At 51.8% G+C, this 19,640-nt stretch overlaps 1 protein-coding gene across 8 annotated transcripts; it reads left to right on the top strand.

The window, feature by feature from the left end:
- Positions 1-644: 644 nt before the first annotated feature.
- On the top strand, positions 645-18,480 carry KANK4 (KN motif and ankyrin repeat domains 4). Of its 8 annotated transcripts, none has more exons than XM_015870727.2 (10): positions 645-698; positions 8,168-8,250; positions 8,943-10,847; positions 11,860-11,971; positions 13,188-13,418; positions 13,987-14,074; positions 14,837-15,056; positions 16,515-16,657; positions 17,262-17,462; positions 17,619-18,480. In XM_015870727.2, the coding sequence occupies exons 2-10, from the start codon at positions 8,235-8,237 to the stop codon at positions 17,709-17,711; spliced, it is 3,009 nt and encodes a 1,002-aa protein (XP_015726213.1). In that variant the 5' UTR covers positions 645-698; positions 8,168-8,234; the 3' UTR covers positions 17,712-18,480. The 8 variants fall into 8 exon arrangements, with proteins under 8 accessions (XP_015726213.1, XP_015726210.1, XP_015726211.1 ...); XM_015870724.2 differs by having other exon boundaries at positions 8,940-10,847; XM_015870725.3 differs by lacking the exon at positions 645-698 and adding an exon at positions 4,009-4,029 and having other exon boundaries at positions 8,940-10,847.
- The last annotated feature ends 1,160 nt before the right edge of the window (positions 18,481-19,640 follow it).

Genomic DNA, 19,640 nt, shown 5'->3' with positions numbered 1-19,640 from the left:
TTTATCACTACTTTAATTTCAGCCCCGGGGAAATCAGACCGAAGCACAAGTTCAGCTCAATGTCAGCAACCGCAAAGCGCTTCCTGTAGGTGCTCAGAGCGCTGCACTGTGCTCCCATCGCGGCTCAGTGTAGGGCTGGGGACCGCTCGGCACAGCGCACGGCTCGCAGCATCCTGAACAGCCATGTGCTGCAAGCGGGCACACGAGGAGCACGGACATCATGTGTGAGGAAGCCCAGAGCCCCAAACTCAGCGTAAATTTGCGCTGTATGTGCCGTGTTATCCCGCTGAGGTGCGGGTGCAATTGGAAGCGGGTTGGGCAGCACAAATCCTGCAGCACCACAGTGTTGTGTTCCCCTTTATCTGCATCTGTGCAAACGGGATGAGCTGCCGGGTTAGAAAAGTACGAATAAAACGGCTAGAAAAGAAAAAAAAGGAAAAAACAAAAAAACGCACAAAAGAAAAAAAATAAAAGAACGCAGCGCAATAAGAAAAGAAGCAAAACAACAACAAAAAGTGCCTTTCTCCCCTCCCGCTGCAGCCGCTCCCTCCGGCTCCCGGCCCCGACCCCCTCCCGGCGGTTCGCACTGCCCGGCCCGCCCCCGGCCCGCCCCGGCCCGCCCCGGCCCCAGCCCCGGCCCCGCCGCTTCCCCGGGCCCGGCCGCAGGAGGCAGCGGGGCCGCGGCACCGCCGTGCCAGGTAGGGCCGGGGGTGGAGATCGGGGGTGCCGGGAACGGGGAGCCCGGGGGTGCTCGGGGAGCGGCGGAGAGCGGGGGGGACTTGTGGGGCGCTGGGAGGATGCTCCGAGGGGCGCTGGGGGGATGCTGGCCGAGTGCTGGGGGACGCTGCGGGGTGCGTGGGAGAGCGCCGGGGGATGCTCCGGGAGTCTCCTCGGGGTGTCCGGCCGGGATGGCTGCTGCGGAGCGGCCGGGGGCTCCGGGCGCCGGCGGGACCCCGAGCGTCACTGCATGCAAGCAGAGCTGCGGGCAGCGCAGCCCTCTACAGCCGCCCCGCTGCGGTTTTGCGAGCCCCAACCCAGCCAGCTCGGCGGCCTCTCCCCATTCCCACAGCAACTCTCACTGCCGTCCATCGCTGTGCCCTGCCCGAGTTTGCTCTCCTACCCCCCGATCCGTGCGTGCATCCCGTAGGGCTCGTGGGTGCCGTGCCCCGTGCAGACAGAACTGCCTGAAAGGAGGGTGTAGTGAGGCGGGGTCTATCTCTGCTCCCCGGTAACAGCTGTAGGACAAGAGGTGATGGCCTCACCTTGCACCGATGGAGCTTCGTGTTGGATATTGGGAGAAATTTTTTCTCAGAAAGAGTGGTAATGAACTGGCACAGGCAGAGCAGGGAGGTGGTGGAGTTACCAGCCCTGGAGGTGTTCCAGAACTGTGGGATATGAGCAGTGAGCACCGTGGGGGTGGGCTGGGGCTGGACTTGGTGGTCTTGTGTATTTCTTCAGTGCTATGATTTGGGGCTTTCCACTTGCTCAGACTGAATGCTGCGGTGCCACAGCGCGGTCAGAGAGCTGCGGTCTGTGTCCCAAGTATGTGGGGGAGGCATTGGTTGGGTGATGGCAGAAAGTTGGTGAATGACTTCCAGTGCAATGCAGTAGGCTCAAGGTGGGAAGATGGCTGCCCTGGGTGAATGGCCCCCTTCCCTAGGACTGTCCTGAGTGGGGTTGTCTCATTCATCTCCTTTCTGGAGGTGTAACTGTGAGTTATGGGACCTCCAAGAAGTGTTTCCTTCTTTGTGGCTAAGGAGTGATGAGGTGGCAGCTTTGTCAAAATCACCCCAAAACTGGAATACGAAAGTACGAGATCCTGGTGCTGTGCTTACATGGGCCCTCTCCTTTACCAGTCTGAGAATTCCCAAATAATTTGTGAACAGAAACAGCAGTGATTGATCCCTCTGCTGGGGAGAAGCAGGGCTCTTTGGTACAGACCATATGGATCCCATAGGATCCCACTCTCCCACCCTGGTGCGTGTAGTGGGACTTACATGATGAAGACTTTGGTCATTCCAACAAGATATGGGTTTTGGGCAGTCCCAGGGAATTGGTGACCCTGCCTGGGGCGCGGGAGCGAGAAAGCTCAGCTCCAGCTTTCACACACGGCCATCTCTGTTACAAAGCCATGGGGAGAAACCAGATGCAGAGAGCTCCTTCTTAGCCTGTATTTATTTTAGGCCTCGGTGGAATTGATGATTCCGGAGGCTGCGAGTCCTACGCATCTGAGGTTTCACATGAAAACGAAGCCGGACGGAGTTATTGTGGTTATTATGATAATATACTGCCAAAATGAATGGGTTGGTGGAGTCAGTAATGTGAAACAGAGTGGCTCCAGTCCTTTGGATTAGCTTGTTTTAAATCTGTAACTTCAGCCTGTTCCTCTGCTGAATGTGAGCCTTGGAGAGTGGCAGTGTGCAGTGGGATCTTGGTCAGAAAGTGGCACATCCATGCCCCTGCCCCTCAAGGCTTATCAAGTTAGGAGGTTTTGTATATTGCTGTGAGTTTTTCCAGTCCCACAGACTCTGGGTTTCATCCCTAAATAAGCACTTTTTGCACAAGATCCCTTCATACCCTCCTCCATCCTCCATCCTTCCCCCCCCCCAGTGCTGAGTTCCGCACAGCAAGTGGTTGAGGAATGGTGAAGAAGGAATGCTTCTTCCAAAACCTGGGCTTGGTGGGTCACCTCCACACCCAGCTTCCAAAACACCCAAAGGACCCTTTGGTTTTCATTAGGAACCAAAGATTTTTCCAGCCTAGCTTGTGCCTAAGCTCAGGCTCATCCATGGAAAGTAAGCCAAGGGTGCACCAAACCCAGGCCGCGCCAAGGACAGCCCTGCTGTCCTAAACTTGCTACCAGCTTTTCAACCACATGGATGGTCTTTACTTGCCCCTAAGGTGAGAAGATGGAAAGCAGCAGCTTGAACAGGGCCAGAAGCCCCCAATCTGAAGGCACTGGGGCAAAAAGAGTAAATCATCGAATCATAGAATACCCCAAGTTGGAAAGGATCATTGCATCCATCTCCTGGGTCCACAGTAGAAGCAGAGTGATTAGAATGCCAGAAGTGAGGCGCTTCCGACCTCTGTCTGCTTTCTGACATTGGAGAGCTTTGGATTCATGGTTTCAATTGACGTTTGGATCACCTGGCTCTGGGAAAGGAGACTTCAGGGAAAACATCACAGGTTTCAAGGAGGGTGATAAAATCATGAGCATCACCCGGGGTTTGTTAGGACTGTAGCTGGAATGAGCTGAAGGTCAGCTCAACAGAGGTTATCAACGCAAGGGATGAATGTGAGCATTTTCCTGTGCCGGTGAGCCATAAAAGAGGCAGAGCTGGGACATCCGATACCTCCCTGTCTCGTCCTGAACCGTCCCTAATGGACACGCTGGCAGGGAGCTCATTGCATTTATTAAACAGCAATAAGCAGCTTTAATAAAATCGGTATCCGCCGTCTGACGGGGTGCCTGGAGAGGCTCCTGGAGTTGTGCCGGGCCCGGCACAGACCCTGGCTGTGATACTCAGCACTGCTACTTTGGGATGTGGAGGTTTCTAGGATCAGCAGCCATTCCTCAAGACCAAGAAGTTTTCAGACTTCTTTTTCTCCTCCTGGAAGGAAGCTCCTTCCCGTGCACTACATTGGTTTTCTTCCTTTGCAGTGAAAACATGTTGAAAAACCCAACAACAACTGTTCCCAAGAGGCCGTGTTCATGTGTTCCAGCGCGGGTGTTGTGCAAGCCTGCAGACCGCTGGATGGAACAGGCGCTGCCGTAACCCTTTGGGTACCGCGTGTGCTGAGGACAAGTACAGCGCTCCTGCTCTTCTGTGCTGTTTTGTGCCCATCAGCCCCACCAGCACTGAGTAGGGGATGGGGTTCTTTCTGTGAGGTGGAACTGGTGGGGATGGGGAAGGACAAGGGGGTGGCTTGGAGCTGCTTGGCGCCATCTGTTTCCCATCATCTGTGGGAGCAGCCTCTGTGTGACAGCAAGCAGCTCTCGGCTGGGACTTCTGTCCTCCATGGCACAAGGTATGAGCTGTCTGTGTCCCCAGTGTGCAGCACTCTGGCAGGACCATGCAGGGCCATCAGCTGCAGGAAATGTGTGCCCTCCTCCTGCTCAGTGGGATGCAGCACACGAAGATCCAGATCTGGGCACCCATATTGCATCTTTGCTGTCTTAGATCCATCGAGAGCAGTCAGGCATTGAACAGGGAAGGGATTGAGTCACCATCCCTGGAGGTGTTTCAGAGCTGTGCAGATGCGGCACTGAGGGATGTGGGCAGTGGGCATAGTGGGGTCCGGCTGGGGTTGGGCTTGGAGAGCTCAGAGGGCTTTTCCAACCCTGGTGACTCTGTGATTCCACGAAGTGCCAGCCCAGTTTGGTGTGTTTTGACTCCATTCATTCATTGACTCCACCGGAATGCAGAACTGAAGACCTTCAGTCCCATGGGGATTCCATCTGGCCCGAGCTGCAGGTCTGATGTGTGTAACTGCAATAAGGAAATACTCCAAGAAAAAGCTTCCTGCGAGGTCTTTCCTTTGGGAAGAAGGAAAGAATTCCTTGAGGCTCACTTTAAAATCAGTGCCGTACAAAAACGTATTGAGTTTTATATCATGGTGCTCCGTACAGAGAACAGTCATCAAACCCCAATGAATATGCTCAAAAAAGATGTGCATGAATAGCTAAAATACAAAAATCTGACCCAAAAGAGTTTAAGTGAGCAATGAACGAGCTCTGAGGAGTGGGGAGAGCAGAACTGTACTGCAGGACAGCGGGGCTCATCCCTTGCTGCTCAAGTGCACAGTGACCCCGGCCTTGGGGAGCGCTCATGGGAGCGCTGCTTCCGCTTCTGCCCGTTTCCAGGCTGCCTGCTTCCTGCAGAGGCAAAACCCTTCTGCTTTTCTTGAAGCTGCATCTGCTAAAATCCCATGTTGCAGTCGCGTAAGCAAAATGAGCCTGACGGAGTGCCTGCAGCGCTGTTTTGCAGACATTAAGTGGCTCCATGTGTTTCTTCCTGACTGACAATCATCGGGGTTGCGCTGTAGTTAAGGAGCAGTGCTGGCTCCGCTCCGTGCCCTGGGTCATTGCCCAAAGCCCATCCCCAGACATGGGCTGTGTGTGGGTGTGGGCACTTTGCCTTGGGAAGTGCCAAGTTTTGGAAAGTTCAGTGCTGATGCTGAGGGTTGTTTCCTGCTGCAAGCCTGGGGGTGTCAGCAATTCTGCACAGCCCTGCAGAGCCCCAGCAGCTGTGGGTGCAAGCCTATGGGAGCTCCCAGGCTTGACTGCCAAAGGCATTGGCCTGGGGTCACTGAGGTGCCTGGCAGCACTGAGCCGTCCCTATCCTGTCCCTGTCCCCGGCCCTGCAGGGCTGCAGCGGGATTCTTCCTTAACACTGAGACCTTCTGCGGCTGCTAATGAGGATGCTGCCTCTTAATTGAGGCAGCTGCTGGTGTGTCCCTGCCAGGCGCCAGGCGCAGTAGCTGATGGATGTGCTCAGCCCGCGAGGTGCAGCGTGCAGGGAGCCAGCCGGGGCACAGCAAGCAGCACCAGGTATAATAGGAACTGCGGTGTTAATCATTGACCGTCTCTTAAATAATCTTTCTGATAGAAAGGACAGCCCTTGAGAAGCACTTGGTGTTTTTGTGAAAAGGAGAGACGTGCTGTGAAGAGTGGCTCATTGCATGCAGCAGGCTCGGGCTGTCCTTGGGAAGGTCACAGGAGATCGATGCTTTGGTTTGCTGGAAAATGAATCCCTCTTTCGTGCTTCTTATCATAAACTTGTATTTGCTTTTCCAGCAAGGTCGCTGGGGCGCTGACCAATGTCCCAGCAGCGGGCTGGGGGCTGGGAGGGATCCTGGGCTCTGCAGGGGGTATGAGCAGTAGTGGGACAGCTGCTGTCCTGGTGTTGGTTGTCCTTCTGCAATGAGGTGCCAGCGTGTTGCTGCAGTGCAGGAGGAAAATGACAGAGCTGAAAAAGATGTGGTGCTGTAGCTAATGAGATTGCGTTACTGCGCTGCTCCGCGGAGTGAGTTATCTGCTTGGGTGCTGTCACAGGGTTAAATGCTGTTAATTCAAAGTTACCAGCAAGGTGTTTGCAGGGAAAGAAACCTGTATCTGTCTATCTCTTGGTTATTTGCTTTGAAAATCTGTTGCTCTTGGCTCTTCTGGCTGAGGGGAGTGAGGGAGGGAGCAGCAAAGGACAGGGGAAGGAAGGGAAGGGTTAAATAAACATTACCAGGCATGGCTGTAAGGCAGCACTGGGCACTGTGCGGGGCTGGCAATTAGGTGACTTCAGTCTGTGCTGCCGCCTTCCTGCTTATTTACCTGCCCACTTTCCCTTTTTGTGTATGTATATTTATGGCTGACTTGAGAACAGAAATGCTGCTCAGACCTGGACTGATCCTCCTCTAAAAGCTAAAGTTCAGTGCTGCAGCGTGTGTTAATGCTGCTGTCTTTTGGGTTATGCAACATGGGAGGGGGCAGGATGTACAAAACCCAGCCCAGCTCAGCACAGCATGGCCTGCAGGACTAACAAGAAGGTGCTGTCCTCCCTCAAGCCTTGGGCAGGAGCTCGCAGAGCTGGGAGGTGAGGACAGGCACAGTGCACGAGGACATCACCATGCTTGAGGACGCTGCTGTGCACGAGGCGATTTTGGAGTAGGTTGGTTGAAAGGGAAAAGTGACAGCATCAGTTTGGACTGCAGAGTTGGGACCCAGCCAGCTCATAAAGGAACCAATTAGGTGTAATTATCTAGATATTAAAGAACATCCTATTGCCTGGCTTTCTTTTTTCCCCTCCCTCTAAATAAATGACCTAGAAGAGTGAAATGTAACTGGTCGAACTGTAGCTGGGATTCATAATTGCTCTGTAATTGGCTGTAATTGGAAAATTAAAAAAAAAAAAAACATTTGAGGGAGAGGCTAGTGTTCATTTTGGCACATGTTGTTTGTTGGCAGGAGGAGGCAGAATTGCCTTCTATAGTGAAAGTGTGGTGAATTTGGCCGAGGTACCGCAGCTGGCTGAGCTGGAGGAGGTGCCAGCCCAGAGGTGCTGGGAGCAATGATGTTCTCTGCAGTGGTGGCCCTACAAGCTTTCCATCTGGGTATAAACTGGCAGTGCACTTGTTTGCCCTAATGAATAAACGAATTGTTTCTTTGAAAGGCTTTGATCCTTCAAAGCATTTATCCCTTGGTAACAATACAGCATGATGTGGCTGCGTTTTCCCTCTGGTGTTTGTTGTAGTTAATATGTCATTAAAAATGTTGCAGTTAAATTGTCATTTCAGTGCTTCTAGAAGGGAATAGCAGCAGCAGCTTGCTATTTCATATATCCTTATCTATACTGTGGATCCGTTTATCTTGCTGTTTCCATATGAAGAAAGCTGAGATACAAAAAGCAAAAGTAAGGGAAAGAAAGAGAATTCAGAAGATGCAGAGCAGAGGAGAGCAGGAAGCAGAGCTGCTTCTGAGCCTGAGAACGAGCGAGTGGTCTCTGGGACAGCTCTGGTGGGGGATGCTGCAGAACTGAAGACAGGGAGAGCAGTACGAGCAGTGCTAGATGAGAATGGCGTTGGGCGAAGCAAGGGGCAAAGGTGGGCTGCTGCCCTGGAAGGGGAGCAGCTCTGGAACTTCAGCCAAGAGCTAAAACCTTTATGAAGGCAAAATATTAAAAGCAGCAAATGAAGTCAGACCCTGACAGTTTGATCAATGACGTGAATGTGAGTGGGATTCTGAAATGAAGAGTCCCGGTGTCCTTCCCAGCAGCTGGACAGACCTGGTACAGACCATGCTGCATGTGCCTGCCTTGAAAACCTTTTGTAGCTGAGGGATCAGCTTGGAGGATAAGACTTTGAGCTGCTGTGAGATGTGGCCAGGAACCACATCAGATACTTGAAGGAAAATCTTAACCAGAAAACTCCACTTTTGCAGCCAAACCCAGCTGTAGTGCTGAGATGTTCCGTGAGGATGAGCTTCCTGGGAGCTGGCTGTTCCTACTGGTGAAGGAGCCACTGATTCCAGCAGCCCTGAAAGCACTGAGCAGCCCAGACAGGCTGCAGAATGCAGGAAGTGAGGGGGTCCTGTGGAGTAGTGGGAGCCTCTCAGATGGACTCAGTTCAGATCATGGAATATTTTTAAATTAAAAATATTTGTTTCTTTTTTTCCAAGAGTGATCTGGCTCATCTGCCCCGGTGTGTCAGAGGATGGGGCACTGACAGCCTGAGCAGAGCACACCATGGAGAAGACAGACGGTATGGATGGTCCTTTGCTCATTTATTTCTTGAAAAAAAAAAAAAAAAAAAAAGGAAAAAAAAAAGAGAAAAAAAAATGAAAAGAAAAGAAAACCATATAAGCCCTGAGATATTTTCCTTACCAGAAAAACAGTAAATTAACCATTTTCTATAGATGTGTTCTTCTAGAACAAGGAGACCAAATAGCATCATTTGTGCATTACCTAAACCACAGCAAAGCCCTTGTGCAGCTCTTGGAGCCCTGCACAGATTTGCTGTCCCATCACTGGCAGCTCTGCTCCTGGCTCTGCCTTCACACCTGGCAGGGTGTTTTCCTTTTATCGTTCCCATGATCTCAGGCAATTTTGGGCTTCCTTAGTGGAGTGCTTCCCCAGTTCACCTCTGGAGAACCAGGTGGGACATGGGAGGTGCAGCACCTCCATGAGCATTATGATATGGTCGCACAGCCCCCTGGTCTTGTGGTGGCTGTTGGGCCAAGGAGCCAGCCTTCATTAAATTAGCATGTCATTAGGCTGCTGTGCATAGAGTTTGTAGAGCTGTGGCCAAGGGTGGGTTGAGGTCGGAAACGAATGGGCCAGATGAAGGAAGTGGTAACATTTCCCTCCTGCTCTAAACCTCTATTTCATTTTTCTGTTTGCTTTTGATCTACCAACATTCAATCTCTTTTCCTTTCCCCATGGTTGTTCCAGCAGCCGGCCAGCCACCCCTGCCCAATGGGGATGGGGAGCAGCCCCGCAGCCTCCCCTACTCCTTGGAAACACCGTACGGCTTCCACCTGGACCTGGACTTCCTTAAGTATGTGGATGACATTGAGAAAGGGAACACCATCAGGAGGGTCCACATCCACCGCAAAGCCAAGCAGCCCAAATTCAGCACTCTGCCCCGAAACTTCAGCCTGCCCGAGAACGGCTCCCACGGCTACGCAGCCTCTGCAGGGCCTGGCTGGCCAGCTGCCACCTACCGTGCACAGCGCAAGGCGTCCCTGGGGGCAGAGGAGATCTCACGGGTCCCACTGCCCGGCGAGGAGCCCAGTTACCGCAGGAAGGCTCTCCTGGCTGAGACGCGGCGGCACGCTGAGCTGGTGCGCTGTGAGGATGAGCTGCGGGGGCGGCCGCAGCTGCTGCGGGCATCCAGCCTGCCTGCAGCACTGCCACCTGGCCAGGCCCCGGCTGGGGATGGCTGTGCGCCGTGTCCCCTCCGGCACAGTGACAATGGGAGCTGCCCAGAAAGCACGTTCCGTCCCATGCCACGTTCACCCGATGGCATCGCCTCGCTGCCATCTCCCATGTTGAGTCCTAGGGCAGAGTTGGCCTTGCAGCAGCAGGAATGGCCAGGGAAAGGTGGCCTTGTGCGGGATGTCCCCAAGGAGAGGGCACAGCCCCTGTGGCAGGGCCAGCACTCTGCCCCGCAGCTGCATGTGGTGGTGGAGAGCCGGGGCGAGGAGGGTGATGCCAGCGATGCCACCAATGGCAGCACCCTGGTCTCAGCCTCACCAGGTGCCTCCCAGCTTGCAAATGAAAGCACAAACCATGGGAAAGCAGGGGGAAGCGTAAGTGAAATTGCTCTGAACGTGCTGAAGGAAGGTGAGGACAGGTGTGCCCCTGCCCAAGAGAAGGAGCAGAGGGGAGGAGATGCAGGAGAGCCTGGTGGGATCGCTGCACTGAAGCAGCACATTGCTGCACTGGAGGAGCAGTTGGACAGGAAGAAAGAAGAGGTGGAGCAGATCAGAGCAGTGCTGAAGCAGCAGGATCATAAGATCAAGGAAAAGGAGAAGAGCATTCAGTTACTGGCCAGCTCCAAAGCCCAGCTGGAGGAGCAGCTGTGCCGGGAGAACATGCGAGAGGACGCAGTCCCTTCCATGCAGCGCGGCAGCATGCTGCAGTGCAGCGATGCAGCGGTGAACACTGAAATCTCGTATGTGAATGGCTCCAAGCAAGTCCACGATAAGGGCATCAATGTAAATATCCCACTCTCCACCCAATCCATAGGATGTGGCATCCACAGAGTGGACAATGGAAACTTGCTGGCGGTGGAGCTGAGTGCTCAGGGATGGGCTGATGTTGGCACCAGTGGTGGTGGAGATGGACACTTTGCCAAGTGCTCAGAGACTGAAGCTGGCCTGGAGCCTGGCCTTCAGGCCCCAGGTTTCGCCGTGCTGAAGATTGACGAGCAGCTCAGCAATGACAACCAAAACCAAAGGAGTAGCTGTGATGCCCAGAGCCTCGCTGCTCATGCAGCAGCTGCGGAAAGCTATCGAACAAAAAGAACTGGGTCAAGTGCAGGTGAAAACGAGGCAGGCTTTGGTGAAGACAAAACTGAAGATGAGATGGGAGAGGAAGGTCTCCCTGACCCCAAAGATTTCCCTGCTGTTGACCCCATAGGCCAATACGTAAAGAAAATCCAGGAGCTGCTGCAGGAGCAGTGGATGTGTTTGGAGCACGGATACCCTGAGCTGGCGAGCGCTATCAAACAGCCGGCCTCTAAGCTCAGCTCCATCCAGAACCAATTAGTTAATTCCTTAAACTCGTTGCTGTCTGCCTACTCTTCGCAGAGGCCAGCAGACAAGGAGAATTCGAACACGCACTATCAGCAGTTGGGTAAATAACATTGGCATAGGTTTCAACAGGTCGAATCTCTTGCCATCTGATGGAGTATCAGACAGGTGCAATGTGGTGGAGCTCAGTGGGGTACCAGTATCAGAGAGATTGGGAATAGCCCCTCCTCAAAATGTGTCTTTGAGAAAGGCAAATCTCTACACGTCATAAGCTAAACAATCTTAAATAAAATAAAACCCATATAAGAGATGATAAAGCTGTGATTCAGTTTTATACAAGAGCACATCCAAAACTGGCCATACTTGTGGCTATTCCATCAAATAACCCTGCTTGCCATTCCTCTCAATTGGATGTCTTAATTTGAAAGAACATGGGGATCAGATGTTCATCTGGGGTAAATTAGCATGAAGTTCACCAGAACCAAAACCAATTCAATCTGACCGAGCAGCTAGGCTGGGAACAGACCTGTCCCCAGTCACACAGCTGTTCAGATGGAATAATTATACGATGATGGGAGTCACAGAATGGCTTGGGCTGGAAGGCAGCAGGGCCACCAACGTCCACATCTGATACTAGAATCTAAAACCAAATCCCAGTTCACTGTCAGAAGGACCTTACAAATAGATAAGTGACCCATTACATGCAATACATAAAGAGGATATTCAAACTCTGATGGAAAGATTTATCTATGTAGTATTATAGGAGAGGTTGTAACATTAGTACTGAAAAAAAAAAAAAAGATAAAACATTATTATAACATTATTGCAAGAGTAAAGCCTGCTTATATTCACAGAGCACATCTGTAACTCCCAGCTGTATATTTTGTATTCGCAGCCACTTGGAGATGTTTGAGACCTGATTGGTAAAAGGTGGCAGGGCAGGTTCAGACTGTGGCTGGATGCATCAGCATTTTTTGCAAGGCATAAAGAATCCTGTAAGATGAACTAATAAGATGCTCACGGTTTGATTTCTAGTTTGTTGCTACAAGTCGGGAATGATCACTGATAATTATGGCACATCTGCTTAATTAATCTATTATTTTGTATTTTGCTAGAAACCTCACCAACCACAAGTCTTAAATCTATCATGAAAAAGAAAGGTTATGGCTCCCATGCAGGAGGCAATGGGACCAAAAAGAATCTTCAGTTTGTTGGGGTAAATGGTGGGTAAGCATCTGTTATGAAGATAAAACTGCCTTTAATGTGTAATGCCCTTTGTAACGCTGAAGAAATTCTTTTTCTCCTCTTTTCCTCTCAAAACCTCCTGATTAAAAGGCCATTTGAAATGGAGCCTCTTTCCTCCCTTCTTTAACCCAGCTCTGATAACCTGTGGTAATCCTGCAGACAGGCCCGGGATGATGGTGCTTTCAGGGCAGTGAGGGACATCCCTGGGGACCAATATTCTGTGCACTCCAAACTCCTGGGGCTTCCTCCAGAGCCCGGCTGGGTCTGTGGGAGGATTCCCACTAACTCTGTGGGGTCTGGAGGTCAGCACTGGCTGGGTAGGTGCGCTGCCACCAACCTGCCTCTGCAACAGCCAACAAAAGTTGGGCCAGGAACAGAGAAAAGGCCATTTCAGTAAATGAGGACTTACCCTGGTGGGAAGGAAACCCTTATGTCGGTTGTGCTCTGAAAATCATTCCCTGTGTACCTAATATCTACTTCAGTTTGGCTTTTAAGCTAACTGGCTGCAGCAACATGTGCTTTACATGAGTTTCTAAGAACAGCTCGTGCCCCTGTCCTACCAAAGAATACTTGGTACTGGAGAGGGCAGAAGGCATTTTGCTTTCCCTGCATAAAGCTCTGTATGCAACTTTGATGCTGGTCTGTGCTCATCTGTGCTTCTTCACCCAGTTTCCAGCTCTGTGGCCACTGCTTTTGGCTGTACTCGCTCTTGCTGAGTAGCACTTCTAATAGCCACTGAAATGGCACAGCGTGTAGCAAGTAGAGGAGTCCTGGCTAATGTCAGAATTGTTTTGGGTTGGTCACAGCTACATGTATGAAGATACACTTGATATGAACGCTTTCAGACAACCACAAGAGGTCTCTAGCAGGGCTGCCTGAATGGTGGACTCAAGTCCATTGGAGCTGCACGCATGTGTTTGTTGGCATACTGCCTGTACTACCTTGCCACAGAGTCCACACAGTCCCTGAAGTAACCCTGCCTGTCGCTAATTGATTGCTTCTATCACGCTCCTGCTGGTTTAGGAAGCCGAAAAAGACTAACCCTAGGTCTGGCTGTGGCTCTACCCTTGTAACTTGCATATCACTCTGGGCTTCATTCAAGGCCCATTGGAGTCAGCAGGTGTCTTCAATGAGTCTTGGTCAAGCCTTGCGTTTGTAGGTGGGGAAGGAGTGAATAACATGTGGTATCCCCAAATAGCTATGAAACTACTTCAAGCGAAGACACAAGTTGTGAAGACAGCCCATCAGATGGGGACGCAGAGAGTGACACAGAGAGAGGAGCTGGTGGTCTGGAGCCCACACAGGAGCAAGAGGGAGGTGGAAGCGAGGGAGCTTCATGTGGGACCTCTGTGCAGGAGACACGAGAAGACGATGACCTGCAGGAACCTGGGGCAGAAGCAGCACCTTGCACTGAGCACAAGGCTGACAGGTAACCAGTTGTGCTTCCCATAGTGTTTCTGAACCCACAGGACATACAGCACTGTGTTTGGTCACCCCTACAGGGCTGGGGACAGCGCTTTGTGTGCTCAGATGAAAGGCAGCCTTTGGCTTCCAAAGGCACTGGAAAAGACTTTGCAGAGCTAAATGTTTTTGGAGTTACTCCACAGTCTAGTGGGGATTGATTCAGGCCCCACAGTTGATTGTGGGAAAGGCGGCGTGAGTCATGTTTGGTGAGAATTAGATCATTTCTCTCTCCTCAAGTAAACTTTTTAAGTCAAGTCCTTTGCAGATTCAAGGATAAAAATCTCTTTTTCCAGCTTTGGGATTCTTGTAAAAGATGAAATCCTACATGGTCTCTGGGCTTGAAGACTTAGAAAGGTGCTTGGCTACGTACCTGAAATCTGTTTCAAGTCAGTGGGACAACTTGTATCCATAGTGTTAAGCGTTTAAACAAGCATTTATAATATTCTGACCTACACTGCACACCGTCCCTCCTTCTTCAATGCCACTTGCAAGTTCTGCTTCATAATAGACTTAACAAAGTATTTTCCCTTTAGATGCAAACCCTCTGAAGATTTCCTTGCTGCCTGCCAGCTGCTCAGCCAGCACCTCTCTGAAATAAGGACCACGAGTGACCAGCATCTGGTACAGATATTTTTCAATCAAATTCCAACTGCAGTTCCCACTCTGTTACCTTTGATGGATAAGATTGTCCCAGTGTTCCACTGCAGGCTGTGCCCTGCCATGCTATAGCCAGCTGGGTAAGGAGATGGGACAAGATGAAGGAAGGAGATGTAAGCTTTCTCTGCTTACTCATTCACATTACCACAGGAAATTCCCTTCCCCCTCGAGTTAGAACAGCGTTCACAAAACCACAAGCTGAATATTGGCTGGAGGATGCCAGCACGCAGGACAGGGAGCTGGGGCAGCAGCAGGTTTGCAGAATGACAACCCTCCTGCTATCCTGGAATGGGACCTTAACACTGCATTTCCAAACCCACCTGGTGCACCATTTTCTCTATTTTCCTCCATCTGAACAGGACGATGTGGTGCTCATCCCCTCTGAGAAGTGACAGCGAAAATATAGTTGCAGAGAGACTCCGAGTGACTAATCAGATCTAGTGGCTGCTCATTAAGATTTAGTGGTTTCTGGCATTTTTTAGAGGGTGATGCTCCCTTGAGGAGCTCCTGGAGGCTGCTGGGGGATAGAAATGGGAGGGTTACTGTGGATTTGAGATGGGAGAGCAGTTTGTATGTGCGTCATTGTTTTTATTTTGGTAAGAGGAATTCCTTGGAGAGCTAGGTTAGGGATAGGTACTCACTGAGTGTTCAGCATACAAAAGGAGGGCAGGCAGGGTACCAGGCTCACCCACAGCCCAGGGGTAACACTGCTGTTGGTGTTCACAGCGGCACGTCCACAGCACCATCTGCCAGGAGTGGTTCCGGGTGTCCAGTCGCAAGTCCTCCAGCCCTGAGGTGGTCACGACCTACCTGCAGGCACTGGGCAGCATCCAGCCGCAGCTGCTGGAGGCAGTGGTCAACATGGCTGACAGGAATGGCAACACGGCTCTTCACTACAGCGTCTCCCACTCCAATTTCATGATTGCAAAACTCCTGCTGGACACAGGTAGGAGCAGCAGGTCCCTGCTGAGCAATGGCTTTGTTGGGTATGGGTGTGGATGTTGTTTTGTGCCACTCCTGGTCTCCTGGGCTGTTGCAGGCAGAGCCAGGCAGTGGGGTCCATCCGTGGTCCCAGATGTAGCAAATGGTGAATGAGAGCCCAGGCCCTCCCAGTAAGTCTAATTGGGAGCAAAGCAAGGTGGGACAGAGACAGGGCTGGGAATGAGCTGCAACTGACACACAGTCGTGTAGGTTGACACCCAGCAGACTGGTGTGGAGCCAAGGTCTATGGAGGAGACACAGATGGGCTGGAAACCAGCACCCTCCTATGTAGGTCAGCTGCAAGTCCATGAGTGCATGAGGATCTCAGCTGAGGCTCATCAAGGGCATTAAGGCTCATTAACGTTCAGGGTTTTGGAAATGGCTCAGGGTAACTGTGGATGAGGGGGTCCGGTGGAATGGAGCACACGCTGCTCAGCCCAGCCAATGGCTCCCACAGCTTCTTGTAGCAGCCACATTGTAGCTCAGCACAAGAAGCTCAGACCCCTGGTAGCATAACCAACCCCACAGCACTGCAGGAAAATTGCATTTTAAACTATTGAACTTTCAGCTCACGCGGCAAAGAAAGGGACTTTCAGCTGAGATTGTACTGGGGGGAAAAATGCACGCGCTTTCAGAAAGAATAGGGACACTTTGGCCTCTTTTCATGGGCAAGACAATCTGCTAAATGTTAGGAAAATGGCATATTATCATACACATCTATGCAGCCATTGTTGCTGCTGCTCGCAGGCAGCCCCAGGAGCCTGCCCTGCCCCGGATCACGGGAGCAGCACTTCTGAAGAGCGTTTGCCAGTGGGATCTTTGTAGCTGGAAACTGGCCCACCGAGCTGAAACGAAACCAAATAGAGCACTAGAGAACAGCACGAGGAAGAACTAGAGTAAAAAAAAAAGTGCATTTTGGTGTGAAATGTGTCCATGTCTTCAGCAATTACCTGTAGAGATACTTGGTGGTGTGCTCCACCATGGGGTGATCTTCACCCTTCTGCTGCTCCCTTGTTTTAGGAGGTAAAACAAACAGCTCTAGGCCTGGGGGTTGCCCAGGGCATATGTCATACCGTATCTTTTAGAGAGATATAATTTGATTATGGTCATCATAGTTAATTGAGTTGACCTCAGGAACTATAATGAAGCAACATATAGCACCAAAGCTTGTTCAATGCTGTGCTCACAAGACCATTAACAAAAAGATATTTAATGGAGATAAGGCTCGGTCCTGTATAACTATGGGACCTCCCGCTGAGTTTCCTCATTTCTCAGTCAGATCCTTCCCCTCAGCCAGGCAGCACTTTCAGCCACAGCCACCTTCCCTTTCCCCACGCACACTAAGACTCACTCTCTGCTCTCCTTCCCTTGGCTCCCTCCTCGCTGGGCTGAATCCCGCTTGTTCCCCTGCATCCTCTGCCAGGGGTCTGCCGCCTGGACCAGCCGAACCATGCGGGCTACACGGCCGTGATGCTCACCCCGCTGGCTGCTGCCGAGACAGATGAAGACATGGCTGTGGTGATGAGGCTGCTGAAGGAGGGGGACGTCAATGTGCGAGCTGCTCAGGTGTGTTGGGTGAAGGGCAGCCTGTCTATGGGGATGTGTGTTAGGCTAAAACATTCCGAAACCCAACCTGGCCAACCTCCAGCCCATCTGTGTGCAGCCACAACAGCCAAATTCCTGTTGGTCCCACAGCTATCTGGGCTGCAAGGAGGGATGGGATCTTCATTGAGGGTTTGGTGAAATCAGCGGGTGCAGCTCCAGTTCAGACTGTGGCTGTGAAAATGAGGGAATAACCTCCCCTCATGTCTCGGGAATATCTCAGGGGATGGAACTCCAGGGCCTCCTGCTGAATGAACCACGGTGGGCAGGGGTTGGTGTTTCCCAAAGATGACAAGAGCAACCCCAGCAGAACTGCAGAGTGCCCACATTGCAGCTCCCTGCAGCTCGAGGGGAGGACGAGGTGAAAGCTGAGGGATGCAGGAAGGTTGAATGTTTTGCTAAACCCTTTTTCTGAGCAAAACAGTTCCAATCTGCAGCCCAGGGAGGGTAGATCCACACATCTGTCCCAGAGATGGCAACACCCTCATACAACCAGGCAGCAGTCAGTGCTGAAGGGCCCAGGAGGGTGATGCATGTAAAGGACTGATCTGAGCTGTGTGTTCTGCAGGGAGGGCAGACAGCCCTGATGCTGGGGGTGAGCCACGAGCGGGAGGCGATGGTGCGGGCCCTGCTGGCCTGCCAGGCCGACATCAACATGCAGGACGAGCGGGGCAGCACGGCGCTGATGGTGGCCTGCCGGCAGGGCAGCACCAACATGGTCAGGCTGCTGCTGGCCCAGCCTGGCTGCCAGCTGGCACTGACAGACAAGGTGAGGTGTGCTCAGCCCTGCACAGCCTGAAGCCGGCTGCACTACACGTGGTGTAGTTTGGCTGGGCTGACCAAGGCCAGGCTGCCTGCTTAGGGCCCGGTGAACGTTGCAAGGCTGATGTGTTGGTCACATCAATGGCACCTGTCCCTCCTGCAGGATGGAGACACAGCACTGTCCATTGCCCAGAGGAGCGGCCATGAGGACATCATTGCACTGCTGCACAGCGCCCAGCACGGCCACAGCGAATGAACCCAGCAAGGAGGATACAGGGAGAGAGAAGGACAAGTGCAGCTGGGGTCACTGCCCTCATTAACCCACTTCTGTACCCACATTGCCACAAACAGCTCACGTTCTGTTTTGCAGTTTCTGGATTGCCCTCTGTTAACACTCGCTGCACAGCCCTGGCAGGACGGCAGCTGAATGGAAGGAGCTGTTCCAGCCTTTACCAGGGGCTGCCCTGTTAATTGAGCACTTACCTGTATTGCATTTAAGTTGTAATTTGTGTCCTAATATTTATTATTAGCTCTCCCCTATGCAGCAGGAGGCAGCAACTGTTGATATAAGTAACAACAAACACAAGTCTGATGGATTACAGAAGGTATAACATCCTATTTATGTTTGCTCACATGGGCCTGATATAAGAACTAAAAATCAGTGCTGTAGGAAATTGAGTACAGCAGACCCAAACGCACAGACACTGCTTTGCCTGGACTCAAGAATTACCGTATGGCTCTTATTTTTTCTAATTAAGTTTGAGCTGATGGGGAAATGAAGCCCATTGGTGTGCATGGAGCCCAACCCACACTGTGAGAGCGGGATTTAGCACAACATCCTCGCCCCGGCTAAGAGCAGATCTCGTTTTCAGCCGATGTGTTGGTGTCTGCTTCATCTGCTTTGCTTCCACCACGTCCTTTAGGTGGAAGCACTCACCCCACAAAACACCCACCTGCCTTTTTTAACCCCATCCCCCAACACAGTTACCTCCCCCACATAGGAATAAACCCAAGTTAAACTTTCACTTGTGTTTGCTGTTGTTCCTGCTACCCTTGGAAGGCCAAAAGGATGGACAGACAGAGCTCCAAAAGCAGAAGGGCCCGTCAGAGAGCCCCTCACACACTGCACACATACACACACACTCCATGAAATCACTTTCTAACTCTTTCTGTCCCCGCAGCCTCCGGATGTTTGTTTTCATTCCTTGGCTTCAGAGTTCCTTCTTTCCCCTCAAACCATCTCCCCGGGGATTGCTCAGCCTGGGATTTACTCTCGGAGCAGCAGCAGCAGCTCAGGTACTATGGAAAACATGGCAAAACTCACACAGACAGTGCTGGGCCCCTTGGAACAGCCCCATGTGGCAAATCACCTGTGGGATTTTCAATGCCACTGAGCACCAGAGCCAGACTGAATTTCTGTATTTTGATATCGTGGTGGAAATCAAACTAAATATAGCCAAGCAAAAATACATCCCCAGCACGAACTCTGAGCAGTACAAATGGAGACAATTAACTCACAGCAAGCAAATGAATTAATCTAACAGTCGTTGCAGGGTTACCATTGGGGAGCTGATTAGCTACAGAGGGAAAGAATGGTGAGAACTCAGCTACTCGGGGTTTTTCCACTCTCCATATGGGCACTTAGAGCATGTCTCTTCCTTTGGGGAGCAGGGACCCCAACAGCCTCATCTGCAGCATCTCCGTCATGGCCAGTGGAGCTATGTTGCTCCACAGCCCTCAGGATCACAGTTGGACTGGAAAACTGGATGGCTGTCAGCTATTGGCACGTTTTATCTCATGTAGGGATAATCCTTGCAGAAATCCCTCCAGCACTGCTCTTGTTCCAATGCATGTGAGCCCAGGAGGCGTCCTGGGGACACCAGGGTCATCAGTCCCTGGTCACCGTACACAGTGGGATGGTGGCACCCAGGGGGTGATGCCACAGGAGCAACAAAGCCCCTGCAGGGCTCAGGGACAACGCACTGGGGCTGCTTGGACTGTGAGGTGGCATCCAGAAATTTGGGGAGGCAAATGGCCCCGTTCTGCTGTGATAACGATCCCAAGACATGTGAGCAATGGAAGCCACAGGCTCCATCTGCACCGTAAGGGTGCAGACAATTCCTCACTATCGGCTCAAGGCCATAAATCTCAGGAAAGGGGTGAAATCATTGCAGCACTGCTAACA

Source organism: Coturnix japonica, chromosome 11, assembly GCF_054131305.1.
Source record: "Coturnix japonica strain WE chromosome 11, WE-NBRP24, whole genome shotgun sequence".
NCBI lineage: Eukaryota > Metazoa > Chordata > Aves > Galliformes > Phasianidae > Coturnix > Coturnix japonica.
Note: the sequence above shows the minus strand (reverse complement) of the source record. Positions and strands in the feature narration are given on the sequence as shown.

Bases quoted from the DNA above. Each gene is read 5' to 3' on its own strand.
- KANK4 (XM_015870724.2), top strand. The intron at 11,972-13,187 runs GTAAGCATCTGT...ATCCCCAAATAG, and splicing joins TTTGTTGGGGTAAATGGTGG to CTATGAAACTACTTCAAGCG. The intron at 13,419-13,986 runs GTAACCAGTTGT...TTTTCCCTTTAG, and splicing joins ACTGAGCACAAGGCTGACAG to ATGCAAACCCTCTGAAGATT.